At 41.5% G+C, this 21,429-nt stretch overlaps 1 protein-coding gene across 1 annotated transcript in view; it reads right to left on the bottom strand.

Annotated features, from left to right (window-relative positions):
- The window catches only part of ASTN2 (astrotactin 2), a 936,573-nt gene that overhangs the window by 195,602 nt on the left and 719,542 nt on the right, over positions 1 to 21,429 (bottom strand). Inside the window, exon 17 of the mRNA XM_040963108.1 lies at positions 3,551 to 3,816. Within this exon, the coding sequence (XP_040819042.1) occupies positions 3,551 to 3,816 (266 nt within the window). The remainder of the gene's footprint in view (positions 1 to 3,550; positions 3,817 to 21,429) is intronic.

The raw sequence follows: 21,429 nt of genomic DNA, 5'->3' as shown, positions 1-21,429 counted from the left end.
ACACGGAATACCAAGGTGAGGTTGCCTGAGCCAGATGTGACTGCAGCACCCAACCAGCACACACAAAAACCAGGAAGGGAGGGGGCAGAACCGGCAGGGGAATAAGGGGTGGTTCCCTTACTGAACAGCTACTCCCACTGGGAGCTGGGATGGGGGTAGACCAGACTAGACAGGGCTACAGCACCTGTGTGCCTCATGTGGACCAGACTGGGGAAAAATCAGGCTGGGTTGATTGTTCCTACTGCTACAATCTACAATTAGAATGGGTGAGGGTTGTTGGGGCTTAGCCACAGGATCAGCTGGTAGAAGTTGGCACTGGGGGCTAGTTCTGTCAAGTCAAACCACAGAACCACCTGAAAAGTGCATAATCTGGGGGTGAGAGTGGCCTGGGAGGGAAAAAGTGAGCTCCTCCCTCTTGGGTTACCACCCCCCATGGGACGGCACGAAAACTAGGACAGGGGCTGGGGTGGCTAGACAGAGAGACACCCAACAACATCCATGAAGGCTGGATAGTTGAGCTGGTTAGATGGAACAAGGTTTTAATACCCATTGACATGTATGAGAGCAGAAGGGGATGTGGAACAGACTGCACTAGTCTGCCACACATACTGGCAAACCAGGGTAGGGGGAGGAACTGGTGAGGGTTTTTGTGGGTCGCTCTGGCTGGGGTGCAGCCCCCACTGATTTATGCAAGGGCTAAGTATGTGCTGGGCAGAACCAGGCTGGACTGCAAACACCCACTGGTTCCAGTGGAAGACAGGGCTGGAAACAGAACCAACCCAGCAGCTACAACCACCAGCTGATCGGGGTGATGGACTGTGCCAGGCCCAGTTCTTGCTAGTACTTACAAGGATCTGGTCTGGGAACACCTCAGACAAAGTTTCTTTGGGGATCCCCTCAATCGAGCTTTTGGACTCAGAATGCTAACCATCAAATGACAGAGGACAGAACAAGTCAATCAACTACCTCAGCTATATGTTGGCAATGAAAATACTGGGCAAATGGAGACTATATGATGGACTATGTCAATCAGTGGATTCTCCAACGACTGCATCGTGCTTGGAGTGGTGAGAGAGGCAGCAATTCAGATCTGTTGAACTATCAAAATCACTCTACCGGCTCTACTTCAGACCAGAGATGGTCTCCCCAAGAAACTGATGAACTTATCTGGACAATAAGATGCTGGACTTTATGCCTGGTAGATGCTTGCAATGAAAGAATCTCAACTGAATTTGAACTGTGGTAATGCAACAAGGTGGAGGAATCCACCATGGGGGGAGGGAGTTGGGGAGGAGTAGGGGGAATCCCAGTGCCTATAAAACTGTGTCACATAATGCAATGTAATCAATTAAAAAAAAATCTATTGTACAGGAAAAAAAAACAGTAATGGAGACAAGGTTTATAAACAATAATATGATTCCAAGATTTCCATTTAATTTGTCCTCATTAGAATGGCTAATATAAAAAAATAACAAATTATGGTTAGGCTATGTAGAGAAAGGTACGCTAGTACACTGTTGGTGGAAATATACTTGTAAAACCATAAGGGAAAACAGCATGGAAATTCCTCAGAAATCTAAATGTAAATACATTTTAATTTAAAAAATTGAATATACAACAAACACATATGGGGGGAGGGATGCAATTTTACTAGCCCACAACAGAAGTGTAAAAAAGACACAGTGAATAAAATCACAGTAAGTCAAAAGAAGAAGAAGAAGAAAGAAGAAAGGAAAAAGAAGGAAGAAGAAGAAGAAGTGGAGCAGCTGAGGCTAGAACCAGTGCCTCTATGGGATGCCAGGACCACAGGCAGTTAATTAGCTTACTACGTCACAATGCCAACCTCTGCTTTCCTTTATAAATAGCTTTAACATATTGGTATTCATTTCTAAAAGGTATCAGATTTGAGATAGTACACTTCTAAAAAATTGCAAAAAATCAATCCTTAGGATTTATAAAAAATAAATTCTTTTTCATACTCTTAGGATTTATAAAAATAAATTATTTCTACTTATGAATTAGATTGTTGCAATTTCATGCAGCATTTCATATTCATAGGTATTACTATACTTCCTTTGTTGTGGCTAGTACTATAAATCCCACTGTATGCATGTCTACACTTCATTCAACTGCTTTCATGCTGGTAGTCATTTGAGTTGTGTGCAGACAGCTTCTTCTAAGAACAAATTTAATCGCATCAGCTTCGGGCTATCTGTACATCTCCATCAGCTTACTGCACTCAGAATAGGATCCAAACTCCACGAAGTAATTTACAATACTCTAAAAGGCCAGACTATTTCCAATCTATGTGGATCTACTTCCATCTCTCGGCCCTTGGCATGGGGAATGTATTTTGGCTTTTGTACAGACCATGTTCCCTTATTTCTCAGAGAGTTTACCTATTACTTTCTCTACCGTTTTGTACCCATTCCTCCTTGGCCCTCTCTGAAGCCATACCAGGCCACTCTCTAACCTTTAGTATTTAAATCAGTAGGATGCTGTGGGAACAGCACAAAATCTGTAGAGTTCTAATTCGGCAGTGAATTCACCAGATTAATTTCTTCGGAGGCCCAGAGATCTCTGGGAGATCCCTCAGAGGGAAGGCGGGACCAGGCAGGAGATACTTTATCCATCTTCCTGTTTCTCACTAAAGGAAAAACATCACTATTACTGGTCTTATGAATTGGAGTTCCTGGAAGATTGTATTTGGAAATATTGTTCCATTAATACAAATTTACATATAAATGAGCCAAATAATTCACACAGCCCCTTCAATTTGTGATATACTGCAAAGCTGAGACACTGAAAATGGAAGAGATACAATTTCGCAGATAAATATTTATGGAAAATCACTTAACATGTTTGAGGCTTCCTCAGCTGAAATGCAAGCATAATAACAGGACGAACCATATAGAATTGCCATCCTTATAAGCAAAAAAATTGGTTAAATACAAGCCAATCTAACACTTACAAAAAAATTATAGATCTGGGTAAGAAATTAAATGAGGTTAGTTGCATATCATACTGATGTAGATATTTAGGTTTTCACCAAACCCATTTATGTTTTCCTCCAGGCAGACACGTGAAATGCACTTTCTGTCTTTACTGCAGACATATGCGGATAATCACTGAGTGGAATGGAAGCTAAAATGACATTTACCATTTAAAGGTTTGACCTCTTTACCCCTTACACATGCAACCTTCCAGTATTGACAGTTCCTTCTATAACAACCATGGAAGCGTCAGTTCATAGAGCAAGCGAGGGAACTGAGTCCATGAACCGCTTCTCTGATTAAACCTCCCTGCCAGTCCAAACGACATATTTGCCATTGTGTGCATAGATATATATACATTCTATACATAGCCAAAAATATATCTGAGGATTTTCTGCTAGTAGTGGCTAGTGTCTCTAAGCTATATAATGACTGTCATCACTAGGATATTGTTGTTTTTGTTGATAATGACAATCACCATGGATGAAGCATCCACAAGGGTAGGAGGCAGGGGAGTTGGTCAGGTTTGAGTCAGCATCTGGGCCAAGGGAGCTCACCTCCTTTGTGCCATTGTCTTGAATTAAGGTGTAAAGCGGTATCACACGGTTAATTTCCAGCAGCACTGGTGTAGGGCTCAGTTGCTCCTTGCCTGGCCTGCGACACAGGTGGCAGGTGGATGGACAGCGACCCTTCTCCTCACAGCGGATCTCCACACCTGAGATAAGCTGGTCATCTGAAAGCATCTGAGCTGTCAGCAGACCTGAAAGGTAGGTGATGAAAGGCATGGATTTGAGCTCCTTCTTGCTGCCCAGCTCCGTGGTCTCTAGAAAAGTAAAAAACAGGGGGAAAAAAAAGGTACGTTCAGAATCTCTAAAATGGTTAGACTCATATATCCAGCAATCTCGCTGGGGTTTTTGGTTCGGTAGTTAAGATGTCCTTTGGGATACTCATATCAAAGTTTGTTAGTTCAAGTTCCAACTTCTGTTCTTGATTCCAGCTCCCTGTGACTGACGTCCATGGAAAGCAGAAGGCGACGAATCAAGTAGCTGGATCACTACCACTCATATGGAGACCTGTATTGGGTTCCTAGTCCCTAGATTGAATTCAGTCCAGTTCCGGCCATTACGGGCAATTTGAGAGTAAACACCTCCCTGCCCTTCCCCTTTTCTCTTCTGCAATGTGAATTTTTTTTTTTTTTTTTTTGTAAACTAAGGTGCTGATGACCCTTGGCAAGGAAGAAAGATGATAACATTTACTCGTTGTGTCTTGTAAAGATCACAGGCCTGAGGATTCAAAGACAAGAATGGTGTCATCCTACTGTGGCTATTGGGGTATTCTCTGTGCTCGCTGGCCCTCACATTCTGCCTATGTAATATTGGTAGTTTGGGCTAGATGACTCTAAGAATCTTGCAAAGTGTAAATAGTCAAAGAGATTTTTCCCAAGCAGAAACTTCTTTCTGCCTACTGTCTGCTCACACATCACACCCTCCCATCAATGTCTTCCTCCAGCTCCGTTTTTCCTGTAATGTTTAATATATTGAGGGAAACATGGGTTTGGAGTCAAGTGAATTTCAGTGCCAATCTCAGTTCTACTCTATATTTTTATAACATTACAACAGTGTCTCCATATTCAGGAGTTTATTTTAAGTCTGTGGAATGGGGGAAAGTGGGTTGCAATACTACCAAGGGAACCACTTAGCAGCAGGAAATGAGAGCAGGTAGAACTGCATGAAATGACCATGCTTTCTTCTGTTTTTTATATATACCTATTCACACTTGCTTTTCTGCCTCTTTCTTCATGCTTTCCATTCTTTCCTGTTTCTCCTGACCTATAAAACTAGTATTTCTCTGCTGTCTCTCTGCTCACCCTGTCCTGATTTTTCCCTCTGCTTCTCTAAGTCTCTTGTATCCATCAATACTCATCCCAATATTGTCTTCTTCAGGAAGTTTTTCCTCATTGCCACAGTCCCTCTGCTCAGAATAAATTATTTCTACTTATGAAGTCTAAGCTTACTTTTCCATCCTATTTTCTTCTGAGCTCTTCAAAAACATTGTAAGTGCTAAGAGAGCAGGGGCAATAGTATCTATTCCTGCCTATTTTGAATGCCCAAATGCTACACACATACTTGATGCTCATTAAATAGAGGGTAACTGTGGAACTCCAAACAGCTAGAACTACATTTATTAGCAGTCTAGAGACTCTAAAATTCTTCGTAGCAATCGTGGAAATCCCACCAAGTACCTTTGCAGCTGCTTGTATAAGGCAAGAAAGTGGGCAGACGGAGCTATAAACCCCATTCTCAGCCTCAAAGAAAGCAGCTGCACTCTTCTTTATTGTGTAGGCTAACGTTGCACATAAGATTTCATACAAGCTTTAAGCAGCAAGGTGATCTGTGTAACTCAGAGAGTTCCATTTACATCATCAATCATGTGAGTCATGTCCCCAAGGATGTGCAATACATAACTTGAGCAGCAAAACAAGATGACCATAAACTGAGGAAGAGAAGCTGATCCACACAGTAGCTTCTACCAAGCCTGGAGAAGCCAAGGGAAGCTCCTGCCTCAGTGGAGACAGGAACCCTGGGCACCGAGATCCAGGAGAAAAAGGAGACGTTCCTCCTGCTCTTGCTCTCAGCTTGCAGCAACATGCAGCTGATCTGGAAATGGGATTTCCAATTAGAAATACAAATAAACGCAGCCTTCCTTCATTACGTTCTGGGCCCTCAGGCCTGGGATCTGGGCTCCACCTTTTCTGTCTGGCTGTCAGCAAATGCTTATGAGCATTAGATCAAAGGCTCTGGGGGAGGAAGACAGGGTAAATTCCAGCTAACCAATCCTTCAGAGGGATTAAAGAATGGTAGTTACTAGGATAAACAAAACAAGGCTGTGGAGAAGGCAATCCAGCAGCTAGAGAGACAGAGACACTCTTTAATGCAGCTATGTCAAAAAAAAAAAAAAAGATGATGATGATGACTTCGGGAACTGTAGGCAAGAGGGACAGTTTTGAAGAAGAATGACATCAATCTTGGAAGAGAACAGTCATTACAGGAGGTCAAGAGAGAGTCTGGGCTGCAAGGCAATCTGAAATTATTATATCACATGCTGGCCTGCAAGTCAATAAGTTTGAATCATGGTCCAAATCCATCCGATTTCATGCTTTTGTAAATAAAGTCTTATTGAAATGCGGCCACTCCCATTCGTTTATGTATGGTGTGTAGTCACAAGGACAGGAGTACATTGTTATAGGTAAGGCCCATTGATACACAGATGATAAAATATAAACTTCATGACCCTCTACAGGACAATTTCAGCCACCTTTGCCTCTACCCCTGAATATAAATAAGGCAACTAAGTTTTAGAGATAGAGAATTCGCCTCTAACTACCATGAAATTGTGGTGTGTTAAAGTAACAACTTTAGAATCAAATAGTCTGTCAACATACTGGGAAAGTGAACTGCTAAGAAGGAAAAACAATGAAGTGGGACATCCTTTTATGCAAAATATGTTTGAAAAAAGATGAAAAGAATATTTTTGAAAATGCTGATCACGTATAAATAACTCCCCTCTTGCAATTTTAGCCAAAGAGAAGATATGACCCACAGAAGAAAAGTTGCCTTCTAAGTCACACTGATCAAACGAACATTCAGACACTGTGTTAAATATGTAACTATACATTTAACCACAAAATAAAAAATTGAGTCCAATATTGGTGATACAATGGGATAAGCTGCTACTTGCATTGCTGGCACCCCATATGAGTCCTGGTTCAAATCCTGACTGCTCCACTTCCATTCTATGGTTCTTCTGCAGACATCTCAGTTATGAAAGCTAATCGTTTCTGATCCAAACCCATTCTGTACCTAAACTACTCTTTCCAAAAGGCAAACCCCATGTTCTTTTTCTGCTTAAAACTCTTTCGGGGTACCTCACCAGACCAAATCTTAAGATGCGCAGATAACGTGGAGAAAGAGTACCTGACATCCCTTCAGTATGATCTGTCTTCTACCTAATAAACATGCTCTCAGCTAAAGGCCTTTAAGCTCATCACATTCACCTGTGATTTTCATTCCTAGCACATGCTCTTCTGTGTAGAGAATGCTTTTCTCTGTCCCACCTGAAACCCATAGCTTTTTTTTCCTGGCCAATGTCAACTCATTCTTAATATCTTAGTTCAAGCGCTAATTCCTCTGGAAAGCCTAAACTCTCCACATCACTAATGTGTATTAAATTGCCAAATTATATATTATCAGAGCATCCTGTTTTCTGGACCACCTGCTAAAAACTCCAGAACAACAAAGAAAGCAGCAATTTCACAGATTCCCACATCCACCCCTTACAGTACCTAGCATGCAATTGCCCTTCAGGCATAGTTTCAATAAATATTTGTTATTATACAGAATATTCTCTAATCATTGCACTATCTTACCAAAGCACCAATGACTCTAACAGCTAGGATTTGCAAGCTGCCAGAATGACAACTATTCAAGGTTGGCAATTAAGACACAATCTCTTTCCAAAGTAAAATTCGCTACCTCGATGGAAAGGTCAACAGACAAATAGCTGATGCATTTTCTGGTTGTTCTAACCTTCTCAAGTTTCCATGCATTCCCTTACCAGTAAGGAAATGGGAGAGTTTAGGCTAAGCAGGCTGTCTGTTACAGGCCAAGGATAAAGAGCATTTTTGAAGAGACTTATCCTCTGTTCACATTTCCCATCCCTCTGAACAATGCGTCCAAAATAGGATCATGTCTGGTTTCAAGCCCAATTCAGTTCCAATGACACTACAATCCATTCATTTGAGAACCTGCCAACTGAACTTTCTTTTTTCTTCTCCCAAATTCCTGCTGGGTATTATTTTGTTGCCACAAAAAAAAAAAAAAAGTAAAGAAAAAGCCTCAGAAGAATTGACAACTGCTTGTTGGGAGGGCAGCCAGGGCTTTACGGCAGGAGGTGATGGCACCACTTGCCCTCATCCAGAAAACAAAACAAAGGCATCAGACTGAGAGCTTCTGGGAGAGCCAAAGCTGTGCGGATGTTTGTTCAATATTCGGCAATGGTACAGGGCGCTGCCTCCCTCGTCAGACGGGCTTGCTTTGGCAATAGGTCTGCACTTGAAGCATTTAAAGGCTCCACAGGGACCAAAGGGGCTCAAATTAGAAACGTTAAGGGAGGGGGAGGGAGCGAGACTTCTATATCATAAAGACTGGCCTTTATTACAGCAGTGACTCCCAGGAATTACTGAAATAGGATCATTTCTTAGGCAGAGTTACTGTCTCCCGTTGGAGGAAAGTGATTGCTCTGAGGCCTGACTCAGGGACTCACACAACAATCTTTAATAATGGGAAACATTCACTGAAATGCCATCAGCAAGGCCTGCATGTCTGTGCAATCTGAACTTCCCAGCCTAACAGCCAATGCCCAGCATCATCCATATGCCTTTTATAAATAATTGTACCAACCTAAAAGGGTTATTGTGAGGATTAATAAGATGCCTGGCACAGATTAAGCACTCAATCAATATTAGCTTTTATTGCTGTTGATACTGTGGTTGTCGTAATTATATTGGTGTTGTTGTAACAGGATGTTAAAATTGAAATTTCTACTGAGACAATAAGAAATCATAGACATGAAATCCCAAAGTCATGGCCTTAGATGCAGCATTTACAAAGGAGACTCATTTCATCACTGTAGACACCTCAGCCAGTGCAAAGAAATAAAAAGAGGTCAAGCAGCAGAAAGGAACGATGTTGGGGAGATTTTCTACAGAGGCAATGATCGCCCTGCTTTGAGTCCTCAGGTGTAGCATGCTGTCTTCTAACCTCAGTTACTGTGAGCAACATCTGTGAGTGGCACCTGGAGAACTTGCATGTTCTCAGCAGCGGGGAAGATAGTGGGCTAGAGTGTATGTCACCTGAAACATCTCTAGTACATTGTGGGAGCAGGTAAGAGTAGGATGTGTAAGGGTTAGTCCAAATGCTGAAATTCTCAGGTGAAAAAAAAAAAACTTTGTCTTTCACCTGGCCTGGATGTTGAAGAAAGGGCTGTGCCCAGCATGATGGCTCAATTGGCTAATCCTCCCTCATCAAGAGCTGGGATACAACATGGGCACTGGTTACGTCCTGGCTGCTCCACTTCCCATCTAATTACTTTCTGTGGCCTTGGAAAGCAGTGGAAGATGGTTCAACATGTTGGTCCCCTGTACCCTGTGGGAGACTTAGAAGGAATTCTTGACTCCTGGCTTCAGATCAGCTCTGGCCACTGTGTCTGTTTAGGGACTAAACCAATGGATGGAAGATCTTTCACTCTCTCCTTCTCTCCATAAATATGCCTTTCCAATCTAATCAATAAATCTTAGAGGAAGAAGAAAAGGAAGAGAGGAAGAAGGAGGAAAAGCAGGATGAGGAGGAAGGGGGAGAGGGTAGGAGGAAGTGGGAAAGGAAGAAGAAGAAAGAGGAGGAGAAGAAAGGCCTGAGTTTTGAGTTGTACCCAACAGGAATTCTGGAAGGGTGAGGGATTCTCACAGTGAATGTCCACATGGTGGGCAGTCAGAGAAGCAGCAGGTAGAGTGGGTTGAGCAGCAGCCAGCCAACAGGAAACTGCATTATCTCATGATTCGTGGATGACTGACTTGAGTTGACCTAGTAGATTGTCACCAAGGGGCCAAAAAATTATTCCTCTGAATACAAAACATACAAAAGAGTATAGAAGCACACACACACACACACGCGCGCACACGCATACACACAGCACACATGCATCCACAGAGTACATCTTGACTATTCTGAACTTGTACTATCAACAGAACCACTTACATCACCATTCTAGTGCATGACACTCCAATTCTAGTTCACTTGTGAGTTCATCAAATACCTGCCTGCTCAACTGAACTGTACACTGTAGAAGAACAAAGACCACAACAGGTTTTAGTTGCTGTATCTCCCACCACAGAGTTCACTGTGTGATAACTCAGTAACAGTCTGGAGGTAAACATGTGAATCAATGCACAGATGAACATATCTAACTTCATTTTCCATGAGACTTCGCTTTGTTGTTTATCAGACCTTAATCCCATTATCTCAATCTATTACCACAATCATAATTATTAATGTAGACGTGCTAGCTTATAGAGCCCTAATCACTCAGCATGCAACTCGTCTACCTACTCCTGGACAGTTCTATGGTTCACTTACGTGTATGTATTTTCTCTCTAAAAAATTTTCAGTATCATTATCCCATTACTATTTGAGAGAGTTGATCCTATTGTGGAAGAGTCTATTAAAGGCAGCTCCAATTCAGAAACTAATTTCTTATCCTAAGCATCAAGCTCAAACCCAGAGTTATGCGCTTGCTGTTACTTGGATGCCTTACTGCAGTATTCAAAGCGGCCTCTCTCCCACTTGGGGATCATACTCAGCAAGATAAACCAACTGACAAGCTAGATATCATCCCTATCCCAAGAACAGTGGGGCAACTTTTGATCGGTGTGTGTGTGTGTGATACTTGTGTGTGTGTGTGTGATCACATCTGGGGCTGCAAACACAAACAACAGGGGAGAATTTATTTTACAGATATATTTATTTTTATTGGAAAGTCAGATATAGAGTGAGGAGAAGAGACAGAGAGGAAGATCTCGCATCCATTCATTTTATCCCCTAAGCAGTCATAACGGCCAGAGCTGCACTGATCCAAAGCCAGGTACCAGGAGCTTCTTCTGGATCTCCCATGTGGTTGCAGGGTCCCAAGACATCGGTCCATCCTCAATTGCTTTCCCAGGCCACAAGCAGGAAGCTGGATGGGAAGCAGGGCTGCTGGGACACGAACCAGCACCCATATGGAATCCTGGCACTTGTAAGGCGAAGACTTTAGCCACGAGGCTACCACGCTGGGCCCAACAGGGGAGATTTTTAAAAAGAAGTAAATAGGTGTACAAAGCATCTTCTCATTTCACCTAACTTGGCAGTCCTCCCCACCGCCATCCCATGACCACTTAATGTACAGTTCATACACACAGCCCCAATGGGGCATATATTACACAATGGCTCACCTAACTGAAATCTAGTTCTTCCATTTTCTATTTGTGTGACCTTGAACAAGTCATTTAACCTCTCTATAGCTGCATTTCCTCACATGTAAACTGTCAATAATATTTTGCACATCACTCTTGGATCAAACAGGTGCATGAACTGATTTACATATAAGATTTCATACAGTTCTCACCAGCATCCTACAAAGCAGAGAGAGTTGACCGCTTTCACAGATGAGGGAACTGAAATCCAAAGAGATCACGTATAACTTTCAAGGGAATACCTGTCTTTTAAGTCAAAACGGGTCATCTCTGAGGAAGACCATAGTGTCTGTGAGAGTGACCCCTGACACTGCCCCTTAGCCTAGTGGAGGTTGACGCATTGGCCACTGTCAGTAATCAGACTGAAGCTTATCCCTCAGTCTTTCCAATTAAGACCAGCACGCCTGGCTGGCTCTAAGAACGCCATGTGTGAGCTCCTGCTGCCCTCTAGTGTCTGCTTACAATGATTGCTCCTGGGAAATGAGACCAGGTGAGTACACCCAGAGGGTGGCAGGGAAGAGGGGGAAGGCTTCGCTGTGATGCAAAGGAGCTTCCAGCAATGACTGCAAGGATTCTGAATGAGCATTTCCGGGAAGGCTTGTTCAGGTTTGAGGCTGGGCACTGGGGAGGTAAGACAGATGAATAATGAGTCGTTCGGTTTGTATCATTCAGGTACTAGTATATCAGCTGAGAAGGGAAAAAACAGAGTGGAGATATACGAGAAAGAAGATAATAGAGAAAACAGGATCTTAAAGGTCATAGGAAGAGATATATGCCTGTTGGCAGTGGACAGGGTATTATCTAAATGCAAGATGGTTCTGGGTTTTATTTTCAGTTTAGTCGAAGTTAAGCACGTGACCAGGACACCGTGCATTGCTATGTAAGTTTGGGCCTTGCAAGACAACGGCAAAGCAAGCAGTAGGCGGACACCGAATCTCTACTTGGCTGTACCTGAGTCCAAGTAGAGGAGCACTTATATTCCAAACTCACATACAAAGGAATTTGTGCCCACATCCCATCATGTGATCATGAACAAGTTACTTTCCCTCTAAAAGCACACAGTTTTTATATATGTAAAACTACTACTGCTGACAACACAAAGTTATGGTGAGGTCTATACCGGACATGAGTTGTCCATTGTTACTAGTCTTATCAATCCAGCTAGATTAATAATCCATCTAGAATAGATGACTTCTCAGATACTCTTTTTTTTCTTTTATTATTATTTTACGATACAGTTTAATAGACTCTGTGATTTCTCTCGTCAATCCCCCCGCCATGATCTCCTCTATGAGATTACAACAGCACAGTCCTTCCTAAACAATTATAAGTCCATCGTTCTGCTATTTAAGTGTATTCCAACATTGTAGGTAAGGACATGACAGACAATCCAGCATCCTGCTGTCAAGATATATTTGAGTTCCACTGGGAGTCCATCTTCGATTTGGAAGTAGAGATGCATACGACGCTGTATCTTCACACCTGGATATGATAGTCTATTACACAGTTACTATACACCCCCTTAAATGAAAAACCACAAAATAATGAAAAACTTCTCACGATATTCTTAAGGCCTCAGAATTAGAAATTCCTCATTGGCTTGTGCTTCTCCTAAATCCTCTAAATAATCTGAGATTTCTGTATCAACATTATTGATGTTTTAAGTTATTGTCCAAGATCATTCAGATAGAATATGGAAGAACCAGTACCCAAACTCAAGCTAGCAGCTATGTGATAACAGCACTTGTGGGAGTGTGCTGCTAATTGTGCATGCAGCTGAAAAGCTGCCAATTGAGGTTAGATGAGGTCAGGCCATTAGCGTCTCCATGAATTCCAAACCCTGTTTTGAAATGATCCTTTCCCCCCTAATCTAAGAAGTGATGAGAACAAGGAAAAAGAAACTGAGAAAAGCTCATCTTGGAATCCCTCTCTGAGGGGTAAGTTTAGAGCCTAGCATGTAAGTAGAAGAATCACATTTTAGCAGAGAGAGGGCAAGCCTCCTGTTAATCGGAGCCTGAGCTCCAACGCACAGGAAATGAACCTCAGAGTCCAGCGCTGTGCTGTCTGCTGGTCTTTGGCTACAGTCGATTGCATTTCACAACCTCTTTTTCCTCAGCTGTAAAATGAGATTGAACAAACTGTAATAATTTTAATCCAATGAGAATTCCATGGGATTCATATTGCATGGCTAGCAAGGAATGCAAGGTTAGGAAATGTGAGGTCCCACGTGTCAAGCTCTTGACTCTGCGTATTTTAAGGATAAAACTATGTTGTTAAAACAAAACTATTAGCAGTAATCTTTTAGCCACTACACTGCCTTTCAGGGTACACATCAGCAGAAAGCTGGACTCAGAAGTGCAGTCAGGACTCAGACACAGGCACTATGGGAGGTGATGTTTTAACCATTATACCAAACACCTATTCCTCCTACTTGGTCATATATCTAAGATAATCAGGAACATTTAATGCTATGAATAACAACATTTTTATAGGTGCAATATATTTTTATAGCACAATAATAATAGCTGATGGAAATCTATTAAAACAAATAAATTTCCATTGATACAGAATGTTCCTTAAGTTAAAACCAAAATCAAAGTGAAAGATAAAACCAAGACAAGGCATACAGAAGTAAATAAAAAAAATTCACTAGTCATCAGAAATTGTTAAGAGCCCTTAACCTTATTCTGAAAATGTATAAAAGCTTTGGTCATGGATTTATCATAAGAATAGGGCTTCAGAGCACCACAAATTTATTTGTGGAGAAAGACAAAAAGAATGAGAAATTATAACACTATCCTTTTATAAGCTCTGATAAAATAACAGATCAATACAACCATCATCAATGAATCCTAGCCTGTTAGGATAAAGGCTGATGGAAAACTTCCACTGAATGGTTAAGACTGATAGAAACTGAATATGCTGACCTGTCATAACCCACCAGACCTTAAGTGTTTCTGATATGATGGTACAGAAAGTATACAGTTCTGCTGGTGTTCCTTGGATCTACAGACTGAATTCAGAGGCCTGTGAAACTGTATACAGAAAAATATACAACTTTTTTTTCAGTATTCTATCCACGCAACGTAGCATTTCCTTAATATTGGGAGTACAGGAAACAAACTACAATAGTATTAGACCTAATGGGATTCTCATGTTCTCATCTTGTTACAGTTGTTACAAATATCAAGAAATATTTTGTATGACTTTGTTTAGAAATTAGGATCCTTATTAAACTCTACCAGGTCTTGACATTAATAAAGGGTCACATTTATTGTGATACCATAATTAATATTTTCATAACTATACAGTGGCTATTATGCTCAATATGATACAAAAGAAAACAGCGAGACAGAAAAAAGTGAAAATTCCCTGGAAGTAACAAACAACACCATGAGGAAATAGTCAGTTACGGGCCCGGTGCCATGGCCTGGCGGCTAAAGTCCTCACCTTGAACACACCGAGATCTCATATGGGCGCCGGTTTTTATCCCGGCAGCTCCACTTCCTATCCTGCTCCCTGCTTGTGGCCTGGGAAAGCAGTTGAGGACAGCCCAAAGCCTTGGGACCCTGCACCAGTGTGAGAGACCTGGAAGAGGTTCCTGACTCCTGGCTTCAGATCGGCACAGCACCAGCCACTTGTTTCACTTGGGGAGTGAATCATCTGACGGAAGATCTTCCTCTCTGTCTCTCCTCCTCTGTATATATCTGACTTTGTGATGAAAACAAAATAAATCTTTAAAAAAAAATTGACTAGATCTGCAATGTGAAAAATTCCAAAAGACAAGCGAGCCAATGTTTCTCAGTAAATAACAGCATAGGTAAAATTAAAGGGTATTACCACCAGTTAAAATAGGCTTGGTACGAAGTACGGACATTGGGTCCTTAATTAAGCCTACTGCCTATAAAAATATACTGTTGAAGCAATTAAACATTTCGAATATGAACTACTAGGTTTGATAATAACGCTAAGATTAAAAATAACGATCTGTTAAATACTGATATATTTATAGGAGGAATGAATGATGTGATGTCACGGATTGTTTTAAAAGACTCCAGCAGCAGAAAGCACAGTGGAGGTGAGCAACAACTGAAGCAAAACTGGCAAAACGTTGACAGCAACGTGTGGCAGGTAAGGAGCACACAGGGGACCACTGCATCGTTTTCTTTATCATAACATGAAAGCGGATGCCAGAACTATTAGACAGAGATGCTAAGGCAATTACTGCTGGGGAGTAGGAGGAGGGTAGATTATATGCCGTTTTCTTTCTTTCTTATAAACGCATGTTCACTTGTATTGTTTTTTCAAGAATTTTAAGGAGTTTTTAGATTCACAGAAAATTTTAGAGAAAAGAACAGAAACTTCGGATCTCTCCTCTGCGCCTACAGGTGCATGACTTTTGCCATTAGTAACATTCCTGCTGTAGCACTGTGCTTGTTTTAACAGATTAACATACATAGATATATATATTGTAATCACTCAGCCCACAGTTGGAGGTCACTGTTGGAGCTGCATGTTCTACGTGCCTGAACAAATGTATAATGGTAAGGATTCATGACTGCAACACCATACATACTGTTTCACTGTCTTAAAAATATGCTGTGCTCACCCTTTTCATCCCACTTCGTGCCTGTAACTCTGGCAACCACTGATCTTTTCTTTAAAGATTTATTTATTTTTATTGGGAAGGCAGATTTACAGGGAGGAGGAGAGACAGAGAAGAAGATCTTCTGCTTCGTTCACTCCCCAAGCGGCCGCCATCCGAAGTCAGGAGCCCAGAACTTCTTCCGGGTCTCCCACATGGGTGCAGGAACCCTAGGCTTTAGGTCGTCCTCGACTGTTTTCCCAGGCTACAACAAGCAGGGAGCTGGATGGGAAGTGGAGCAGCTGGGATTCTAGCATGTTCAAGGTGAGGACTTTAGCTGCTAGGCTACCATACTGGGCCCCAACCTCTGAACTTTTTAAGGCCTCTAGAGTTGTTCTTTTCCAAGAATGTCATGTTGTTGGATCTTCCAGTAGTACCCTTTGAAGAATGGCTTCTTTCTTTACTTGATGTGCATTTAAACTTATTTCATGACTTTTACAACTTAACAGCTCAATGCTTTTTAGACTGAATTTGGTATTTTGAATGAACCACAGCTAATTTATCAATTCACATACTGAAAAAAATCTAGGTTGCACCCATGTTTTGGCAGTTACGAATAGGGCTGCTACAGATGTCCAAGTATAGGTGTGTGTGTGTGTGTGGGTGTGGGTGTGTGGGTGTGGGGGGTGTGGGTGTGTGGGGTGTGGGTGTGTGTGTGGGGGTGTGGGGGTGTGTCTGTGGGTGTGTGTGTGTCTGTGTGTGTGTGTGTGTGTGTGTGTGTGTCTGTGGGTGTGTGTGTGGGGGGGTGTGGGTGTGTGTGTGGGGGGCGGTGTGGTGCATGTACGTTTTTAATGGTTAGTAAATACAAAGGAGCACAACTGCTAGAGCGCACGGTAAGTTGCATTTAGTTTTGAAAGAAACTTTCAAGCTCTCTCTTGCAAAGTGGCTGTGCCATTTTGCTTTTTCAGAAGCAATGAAGATTTCTTGTTGATTCACAACCTCATCAACACCTGATACTGTCAGTTCTGAATCTGGGTCATTCTAACAGGTGAAAAGTGGCAATTGTTTTGATTTGATGCTCCTTGATGACAGAGGAGGAATGACATCATTTTAAGAATGACTTATTTAACTCTATTTTTATTAGAAAGGCAGATTTGCAGAGAGAAGGAGAAACAGAGAAAGATCTTCACTGTAGTGGTTCACTCCCCAAAAGGTCATGATGGCTAGAGCCGAGCCAGGAGCTTCCTCTAGGACTCCCACATGGATGCAGGGCCCCAAGACTTTGGGACATCCTCGACTGTTTTCCCAGGCCATAAACAGGGAGCTGGAAGGAAAGTGGAGCAACCAGAACAAGAACCAGCAACAATATGGGATGCTGATGCTTGCAGGTGGAGAATTAGCTGATAGAGCCACCATGCCTGTCCCGATAGAACATTTTTTTAATGTTCTTGCATATTTGGCATCTGAATACCTTCTTTGATGATGCATCTGTTAAGGTTTTTGGCCCATTTTTCCTTTCTTACTTAATCAGGCTGTTCGATTTCTTCTTGCCATGTCTTAAAAGTTCTTTGTGAATTGTGACTGACATCCTTGATCTGATTGACTTGTGTAAATACTTCCTCCCAGGCTGAGATCTGTCATCATTTCACATTGCCTTTTGCAAAGTAGAAGTCTTTCATTTTAGTGAATTCCAGTTTACCAATTGTTTTTTGTGTATTACAATTTTGAAATATTAATAATATGTTTCCTATTTTTAGTCATAATAGGTAAACAGTGACACACACACAAATACAGAGAAAGAGCGAGGACTTGATCAAAGGAGGCTGTCTCTTTGTAGTCAGCCAACTGATGGAGTGGATGACAGCAGCCACCAAAGAAAGAAAAGCTGGCTGCAATCCTGCAGCCAGGAACAGACGAGAGATCTGGGACTAGGGCAGGATGGTGGGGCCTAGCAGAAACAAAGCCAGGGAGCAGTTCTGTAGTAGTCCTCCTTGGGCATGGAGTTTAGCTGAGGTTGGTGACACTGCACAGAGAAAGTTGTCTGTGCATGCCTTCAGTGCTACTAACATGCATGAAGCCACCAGGCAGTGTTTGATCACTGTTGACCTGAGCTCAAATGATAATAAAGACTGGTCGGGTCTAGTCAATGAGCATAAATGTATATGACATTAAAATAGAGCTTCACATTTCTGAACAAACTATTTTATAGCAGCTCAAGAAAATCAACTGAAAAAAAAAGGTGAAAAAAATCTCCCTACACAAGAGTATTTACATATTCTTATTTTGATGGTTTAATGTTCCGAGATGAGTTTGTCAACCTGACAAAGTTTCATGTAGCCAGTTGACAACTATAAAGGCATTCCACCAAAAAGACTTCAACTATTTTCCATATTAAGTAAATGAAACACACATCAATTATATTTCCTGGAGATAAAACACTTGTTGGATAACTATAATTATCATAAATACATATGAACAGCTTAGACTCTGAACACATTTACATGTATATACATATAAACAAAGGATGTAGATAAAATTAGCTCGTCCATTGCTTTTTTTATACCTTAAATTTAAATTCAATTCAACATCTCCTGTGCACATACCATAAATGAGAGGCAAGATCGAGAAACACATAGAGGTTGAATACAGCTTAGATTACAGCTAGAATTTCAGCAAAAATTATGCATAGACATGTACATGGACAGGATAAATATAAGAATACCAACTGACTTGACAAAACAGTTCAGACCATACAGTAAAGATAATCTCTTCAACAACTGCTGCTGGCAAAGATTGTATGTATGCATGTGTATACATGCATATATGAAATTAGATCCATTCCTCTCACCACATACAAGAAACCTTAGATAGATCAAAGACCTAAACTGAACACCTGAGAATGGGAAGCTGCGGAAAGAAAACGTGGGGGAAACGGTCCAAGACATTCATGGACCATTCACGACCTCTTGGCTACAACCTCCAAAGTACAGACAACAAAATCAAAACGAGACAAATGGCACAGCATGAAACACCTAAGCTTTTTTGATCAATACAATGAAGAGATATCCAACAGGATGGGGAAAAATATCTGCAAACCACCTATCTGACAAAGGATATCCCAGGTATCCCAACTATCCCAAAAATATCAGCAATTTTTAAAACACCATAAAAACAAAATAAAACAAAACAATCCAGTTGAGACTAGGAAAAGACTTCAATAGATGTCCTAAATAGAAGAAATAGCAGCAACAGAAAAGGAGGAGATGGCCAAACAAATGGATGAAATTATGTTCAACAGACTAACCCTCAGAGAGCTGCAAATCAAAACGAAGAACACCTCACCCCTGACATGAGGGCTAAAACCTAAAACACAAAGAGTCACAAACACGGGGGACTATGTGGGTTAAAGAAAAGATTAGCACACTGTTGGTGGGAATGCCAAGCAGTGCTGCCACTGTGGGGAACAGTGTGGGAATTAAAAACAAACTACAAATTACTTGCCTTGTGGTCCAGCAATCCCACTACTGGGGCTATACCTAAAAGACCTGGACATGATGAATCAAAGAGATATCTGCACCACCATGTTTATAATAATGTCCACAACCAAGAGTCTATCAGCAAATGAATGAATAAAAGAAAATATGATATATACAAACATGTTTATATTATTTGATTATAAAAAGAAAGAAATTCTACCATTTGTAGTAAAATGGCTTCATCTGGTGGATACCATACTGAGTGAGACAAGCCAAACACAGAGAGACAAATACAGTATGTTCTTCCATACACGCAGAAGCCAAATTTTTTTTTAAAAAAAAAGTAAAAAGAAAAAAAATGTCTGCGTATATCAATATCACTGAAAACATGGTTTGGTAAAACTTTGTTTCATACCTTTGTCAAGCCAATCGTTAGGAACATTATATTACTACAGTTGTAATGATCTGTGATTACACCATAACTTGCTGTATATCAGTCAAATGCTCATTTTTCTACTCTATTATTGTTCACAGCGATTTTCTGCAGTGCAGTCCTACTAAACCAGCGTTTTCATTTTTTACTTGTTAGACTTCTCATTTCATGAAGTATTATTACACCTTTTTCAATACCGAAAATGTAAAATATGCTATCTCAAAAGTTAAAACGAGAGGAAAGAGGGAGGGAGATGGAGTGGGAGGGGGCAGAAGGGGAGAAGGGGAATGCCATCGTTTTCTTAGAATTGTAGCAACAAATTCCACTGAATGTGTTAAATACTCTTTGAAAAGGTAAAACTAAAAAATTTCAGAAGATGTGAACATAGGAGGTAGAGAAAAGGAGGAACTGCTACAGGGCAGGAGAGAAAACGACTAAAATACCTCTCGAAAACTTTACCTTTTATAGCTTCACTCAAGTATCTTCCTCCTAACCATCAGAATCCAGCACTCTGAAGGAATGTCTTTTTTTCTGATTAAATTACAATTAATTATGTCATGTGAGCACATCCTTCTTGCGGGGTGTGATGAAACAAATGAATCATAGAGAAATTCACATAGCAAGAAACTGAGGGCAGCCTCCAGGATGACAAGCAGCCTGGCTGCTCAACCCAGCAACCTCAAGGAAATGCATCTACCAACACTGATCTTGGATGAGACTGTGGTCATGGCCACTTGTGAGATATGTCACAGCCTTGTGAGATACTGTGACACAACGGACACAGCAAAGCTGTGCTTGGATTCCTGGGTCACAGAAACTGTAGGCAGTCAATATGAGTTATTTTAAGATACAAAATTATATGAGCAACTGATTATGGATGAACATACACAAGTAAAACTGGTAGGTATTTATTTATTTGAAAAGTAGTGTTATGGGGAAGAGAGGAAGGGACACACACATAGTGAGAGCAACAGAGATTTTCCATCTGCTTGTTCACTCCCCACTGGTTGCAAATGGCTAGGGCCAGACAAGGTCCAGGCCATAGCCAGGAGCTGGGAACTCCATCTGGGGGTCCCACAAAGGGAGAAGGGATACTGTTTGGGTCATCTTTTGCTGCTTTGTCCCAAGCTCTTTAGCAGATTTCTGGATCAGAAGTGGAACAGAGAGGAATTGAACCAGCACTCAAAAGTATCAGAAATTGCTTAACTTAATGCACCACAATGCCACCCCCAGAGAAGTATTACTTCAAATCACCTTTTTGTTTGCTTTTCTTTAAATCATTTTATTTTCTTTTTGATGTTGTTTACATAGTTGACAGGGATGCACGCCCATGAGGACTACTGATCAGGATGGAGAAGGTCAGGGCATGGAGGATGTGGGTGGGTGGGACAAAGCTTCCAATCTTCTCTTTCCTTTTCTCCTGTATGAGGGCTGGGAAGGGGAATGTAGGAGGGATGGGAAGGGGACTGTTCCCAGCTGCCAAACTACATCAGTACCTGGGGACGGGGCATGTCTACTTGGTAACACCTTAGGAACCTCGATGTTGAGAAGAATATTCCTAGAGTATTGCTTGAGTGATTTTGATAGTTCTGACATGCTGTTGGTTTTGTTACTGCAAGGTTGAGAAAATCTTTCCAAGATCCATTGGCCAACAGAATCCACCCCAGCACATCCACTTATCCAGACACTTGCTGCCACCTGGGGTGACACCAGACCTAATTCTTACATTTGTCAGCCAGTGCAGGGTCCAGTTCAATTCGTCACCCACATCAGACTATGCACACAGTACTGACTGTAGTTGCCTGCTTAATTCCATCCCAATCCCATGTCCTATGCAAACTGGTAAGTGCTGCAGCCAAGCTCAACCCAGCCTGCAA

Source organism: Ochotona curzoniae, unplaced genomic scaffold, assembly GCF_017591425.1.
Source record: "Ochotona curzoniae isolate NIBS_2020 unplaced genomic scaffold, NIBS_Ocur_1.0 scaffold_3208, whole genome shotgun sequence".
Classification (NCBI taxonomy): domain Eukaryota; kingdom Metazoa; phylum Chordata; class Mammalia; order Lagomorpha; family Ochotonidae; genus Ochotona; species Ochotona curzoniae.
This window is presented reverse-complemented; position numbering and strand designations above follow the sequence as displayed.